The sequence below is a fragment of the Limulus polyphemus genome, unplaced genomic scaffold (genome assembly GCF_000517525.1).
Source record: "Limulus polyphemus unplaced genomic scaffold, Limulus_polyphemus-2.1.2 Scaffold1730, whole genome shotgun sequence".
Lineage (NCBI taxonomy): Eukaryota > Metazoa > Arthropoda > Merostomata > Xiphosura > Limulidae > Limulus > Limulus polyphemus.
In genome coordinates this window covers 205,796-211,860 of record NW_013667340.1, presented here as the reverse complement: position 1 = coordinate 211,860, position 6,065 = coordinate 205,796, and the positions used below count along the sequence as shown (strand labels likewise).

The 6,065-nt window shown below is 38.2% G+C and overlaps 1 protein-coding gene across 2 annotated transcripts in view; it reads left to right on the top strand.

The window, feature by feature from the left end:
• Positions 1-6,065, top strand: part of LOC106464735 (metabotropic glutamate receptor-like) — a 61,313-nt gene that overhangs the window by 43,607 nt on the left and 11,641 nt on the right. The window contains exon 5 of one of the 2 annotated variants that reach the window (XM_013924890.2): positions 5,273-5,809. The exons of the other annotated variant lie outside the window; for it this stretch is intronic. Coding sequence (XP_013780344.2) covers positions 5,273-5,809 — 537 coding nt within the window. The remainder of the gene's footprint in view (positions 1-5,272; positions 5,810-6,065) is intronic. 2 annotated transcript variants of the gene reach the window in all.

Here is a 6,065-nt window from a genome sequence, read left to right as displayed (position 1 = left end):
GGATTGACCGTCACATTGTAACGCCCCCACGGCTGAAAGGGCGAGCATGTTTGATGAGACGGGGATTCGAGCGCCCTAACCACCTGGCTATTCGGTCTTTCTATTTAAGATTTGAGAGACTGAGTATACATTGGCGAATTTTAACGAAAATAAATGTAATAAAGAATCTACCAATTCCTAAAGTGTATAAATATATGTGGATTGAATCTTAACGAAAGCCCGAAGTATTTATGGTATTCGTCTTTTTTATCATTTTGTTCTAATTAGTTCAAAACTTCATCTCCAAAAGGAAGTTTAATATATTTTCCTTTAACTCTGAACTCGGAAATGAATGCCAATTGGTTGAGTGAAAACGAGATAATTAACCAATTAAATCCCCTAGACACATAATCACACTGAGCAGTGATTTGTTTGGAGCAATAGATGTATAAGCTAAAACAGGACTTCCATGACTTAGAATCTTTCCAACCTTTAATGCTGTTTAAAAAGTAGCCTATTTCCCATTAATTCAGATGAGTAGTAAATTACACGTTTCAAAAGTAGCCTATTTTCCATTAATTCAGATGAGTAGTAAATTACACATTCTGAAAGTCTTTCGCGTTTAAAACTTACTCTAATATAAAGCGAGACATCTTTGGCATAAAAATTCGTAATTTTATTTGGAACCCTCTGTCTGCTGTCAGGTGTTATCGTTCTAAGATAACGAATAGTGATACCCATTGATATATCCCTAGTAGTAATTTCAGTCATGTGGCCCGTATGTTTACTGTTAGGTTTATCATTCAGCGATAATTAATAGTAAGATACTCATTGGTATATTACATTACGGATTCCAACGAAATTCGAATTGATAATATTCTTAAGTATATTCAGGCAACTTCATAATTCATTCTTTCTACTGTATAAGTTTTTTGATCTCGGAGATCAACTTGATATAATTTACTTTTAAAGATCACCTGGTAATGTGGGCTCTGGATTCGCAATCTGTGTATAGCGGATTCACCCTTTCATCCATGGGGATGTTATATTGTGCGGTCAATCCCACTTTTAGTTGGTAAAAGAGTAGCCCAAGAGATGGCGATGGGTAGTGTTGACTAGCTGCCTTCCCTCTATAATCTATCAGTTCAAAATTATGGATCTCTAGCCCAGATAATCCTCGAGTAGCTTTGCGAGTAATTCAACAAACAAACAAAAAGTTTCGAGGATATCATGCATTTAAATTAATTCAAAGTAGCGTTAACCTAATTCAGATCGAAGAATGAAATGTTCGTATTAACAAAACATGCAACACAACATCGTATGCATTTAATATTTAACTGAAATGAAATGTTCGTATTAACAAAACATGCAACACAACATCGTATGCATTTAATATTTAACTGAAATGAAATGTTCGTATTAACAAAACATGCAACACAACATCGTATGCATTTAATATTTAACTGAAATGAAATGTTCGTATTAACAAAACATGCAACACAACATCGTATGTATTTAATATTTAACTGAAAGAGTTAAGCTCAAAAATAAAACGTTCCTCGAAATATTTCTGATTAACGATTTCGTTTTCATCATAATTAGGCTTCGACATTCATGAAATCTGGAAATGAACGTGAGAAGTAGTTGTTGTTGTTTTTCCTTTCATAAAAAAACGAAGCCATTATCAATTCATGTGAAATGACTTTAAAAAAAAAACTATAGGTTTTAAAGAGCTGTCAATAAACATTTGCGCAGGTCCACCGGCGGGACAGCAGTAAGTTTACGGACTTGCGTCGTTAAAATCCGAGATTCGACTCCCCCGCGATGGATACAACAGATAACCCAATAGGGCTTTCCTGTAACAAAAGCAACCAACTTTTGCGCAGAAGGTGAAGATATGGAATGACAACATAATGATCTACAAGCACTTCAAGTTATGGCGATCAGATATCAGTCATTGCTATAATTAGTAGCCTGTATAATCATCTAACTCTCATTACTGATTGATTAATATTTTTTTCTTTAACAATTACCAACTAGCTTTTATCCCACGTCTTCGGGGAAGTTCCGAAAAGGCCTCTTTCTGTGATGGTAGTGTCCGGAATTTCAAGCTAGGTCGTTCTGATGGTTTGTTTGTAATTATGCACAAAGCTACACAATGGGCTATCTGTGCTCTGCCCACCACGGGTATGGAAACTCTGTTTCTAGCGTTGTAAGTCAGCAGACATAGCGCTGTGCCACTGGGGGGCCGTTCTGATAGAGAGGCTAGTTTGCTATCCACTGGTCTGGGTTTCCCATTTACCACCACAGAAATAGGGACTTCCCTGAAGACGGCACTATATTAGCAGCCGAAACCTAGGTTTGTTTTGAATTTCGCGCAAAGCTACACGAGGGCTATCTGCGCTAGCCGTCACTAATTTAGCGGTGAAAACTAGAGGAAAGGCAGCTAGTCATCACCACTCACCGCCAACTCTTGGGCTAGTCTTTTACCAAAAGAATAGTGGGATCGAGCGTCACATTACAGAGCCCCAATGACTGAGAAGACGAGCATGTTTGGTGAGATAGGGATTCGAACCCGCGACCCGCAGATTGCGAGTGGAGTGCCCTAACCACCTGTGATGGACATAGCAGATAACCCAATGTGGCTTTGCTCTAAAACAAACAAACGAAGCATTCACTAATCACGATTCAACTTATTACTTCGTAGACTAAGAAAAGACAGTTTTTTCACAGGTAATAAGCCGTCATGTTAGTTACGCATAAGTAAATGCATAATTCCTTTGATTGATATGACGTATATTTGCAAGCGGACCATGACGATACACAGAACTCGTAAATTAGAACTCCTACTTACTTTTTTACGTAATTCCAATATGAAGGTATGATTTGACGTAAATTTTTCTCCTCTTGCTTTTTTTGCCAGTAGTCAGAAAAGTTAATTTCCCAGAGACAGTGATAGGTCGATGTAAATAGGGGTAACGCAAAAAAGAAAAGCTCAGGATATTGTTGAAACGCCAACCAATGAGAAATTACTAGGAAAAAAAACTAACAAACTTGAACAGTATATCTTTTGCTTGTCAGTTTTCAAGCGCAAAGCCGCAAAACGCGCATTTAAACAGCTGTGGCAACACGTCATTAGAAAAGACTAGTTATGTGAGTAATATTGCCGAGTTTTCGGTAATATCTTAGTCATGCCTAAACAGTAGAAACTGATTGTTCAGTTCATTAGGACTTCTATATTTGAATGCCTCTCAACTTACGCATGCTAACTAGAACACTAAACACTGATTACTACATGCGTTCAATCATAGACCAAGCTGCTTATCATCGCTATAAATGGTTGAATTAATCTATAACGTTCTGTTAAATGTTGAGAAGAAAATGATTTGATATTCCAGAAATTCTAATTTGGGGTTGGCCGGTATTTTTGTAAAACAAGGTTGTTGTTTTTTTTACACCCGGTTGACTGGGCAACCATATAGGACGGGTATTCGAACTCACGACCCTCAGATTGCGGTCGAGCGCCCTAACCATCAGGACATGCCAGGCCTTAGTAAGAACTCTTTTTATCAAGAGTATAATTGGAATTCCAAATAATACACTAATGATGGGAAGTCGCACCACGACACAAAGGTACACAAGAGCTCTCTGCACTAGCCGGACCTAATTTTGAAGTTATAGACCAGAGGGGAGACAGCTAGTTAATCAACACCATCCACCGCCAACTCTTGGGATAATATTCTCAAACCAAATATTAGGATCTAACAGTCACTCTTATCAAGCACTCTCAGAACCAACGAGCGGAGCGTGTTTTTATTTTTTGGCGCGGTAATTGGACGCGAACCACGAAATCTCAGCTTGTCCGGCACACTAACTGCTAGGATACGCAAAAAGGGGCTAATTGTAAGTAAAAATAGAATAAGTTACAGTAGCCTAAAATAATGTAAGTTATTCTATTTCCATGAAACCATTTAGTAGATGTGCCTTAGGTCAAAAAAAGTTTGTAACCTCTGTGCTAAAGCACATTAAACTAATTAATGGGATTTTCGTATCTGGAATCAATTCGAAATCTTCCAGGTCTATAGCTTTCCTATCTTGAACAAAGTACGTGAAATTAAAATTACTATCTCTTCCTACTTATATTGCCCGGCATGGCCGCGTGGTTAGGGAGCTCGACTCGCAATCTGAGGGTCGCAGGTTCGAATCCCCGTCCCAGCAAACAAGCTCGTCCTTTCAGCCGTGGGGGCGTTATAATGCGACGGTCAATCCTACTATTCGTTGGTGAAAGAGTAGCCCAAGAATTGGCGGTGGGTGGTGATGACTAGCTGCCCCTCCTCTACTCTCACACTGATAAATTAGGGACGGATAGCGCAGATAGTCCTCGTGTAGCTTTGCGCGAAATTCAAAACAAACAAACAAAATCCTTCTTCTTCTTATGGCAGTAATGAGAAACGAAGTATGGAACATTTCGCTAAATGTCATAAGATAGAATAACTTAGAAAGTGGACAAAGGAGTAAAACGTATATCCATATTCATGGCACGTTTTATTGTTACAGTGATCTGAACCTAATAGATATTTGAATTATTTATTTCTAACCCCAATAACTGATACATTGATCTAATATATATGTATTTTTGGAATCACAACTCGGGCTATTTCAGTGGACTCAGAAACAAATAGAATTTAGTCAAATTTTCTAGGATTGCTTCATTTTTACTAGTTAGGTTGATCCGTAACATTTTAGCATTGATGCGTGTCGTAAAATATGAATGTTTTAAATCGGTCCAGTAGATAAATAAACTAGATTCTACAAATCCCCAAAATCTACAAAGATCTGTAGCACTGATGAAAGTTTTAAGAGTGTTTTTAATTCTTCTAATAAATCTTTTAATGAAAAATTTGATTACTTACTATCCTTATTGTTTTAAAATATATAAACACGACATATTACAGAAATTGAGAGGAAAATCACATTGGGCTATCCGAGGTGTTTACCGCGGGATTCGAAACCAGGATTTTAATGTTGTAAGTTTGTAGACTTAACGCTGTCCCAACGGGGGACTGCTCCAGAAAAATTACTGTTTTCATATACGCCAAAGTTTCGTTATTTCGACTTCATCGGGACAAACGAGACACTATCTAACTGATTTTAGGCTTATAACATAGAAATATTATGCTTTCTACTTTCGTGTGTTTTTTTTTTACGTTCTTTTTTAAACAATAAATACAACTCTCCAGTTTCCACTACAAACTTTAAACCCTCATAATATCATGTTTGTTTGTTTTTGAAGGAGTGATAATTTTCGGATCTGATCAAGAAGTTGCTGGAGTGATGCGGGCTGTCAAGAGAAACAATGTTACGGGCTACTTCTCGTGGATAGGAAGCGATGGTTGGAGTGCACGTGCCCTCGTGTTTGACGGTAACGAACCTCAAGTAGAAGGGACATTGTCTGTACAACCTCGTGCCCATTCTGTGGACGGCTTTGACGACTACTTCTTGAGTTTAAATGTGAAGAACAATAGAAGAAATCCCTGGTTTGTAGAATACTGGGAGCAGTACTTTCATTGCAAGTGGCCTAACAGCACCATCACTCCTTACAACCAGAATTACAACAAACAGTGTAGCGGTGACGAAGTAATGACGTACACTAATGGATACGAATCTGAAAGGCAGCTACAGTTTGTTAGTGATGCTGTTCTCAGCTTCGCCTACGCTTTTCGAGATATGCATCAGAATCTGTGTGGTGGTAGGCCTGGTCTTTGTCAACGGATGAATCCTATCGACGGAACGGAGCTTCTCACATACTTGTATAAAGTCCATTTTACAGGTAACCATTAAATTAAACGTATAAGTCCCAATATATGCTTGCGGGCTTATAACACTAAAATTAGGGTTCGATACCCATGGTAGGTACAGTGCAGGTAGTCCGTTTTGTAGCTTTGCGCTCAAAATTCGTTTGTTTGTTTTAAAGCAAAGCCACATTGGGCTATCTGCTTTGTCCACCGCAGGGAATTGAACCCCGGATTTTAGCCTTGTATGTCCGTAGACATTGTAGAACTTGCACTTAAAACACAAAGAATATA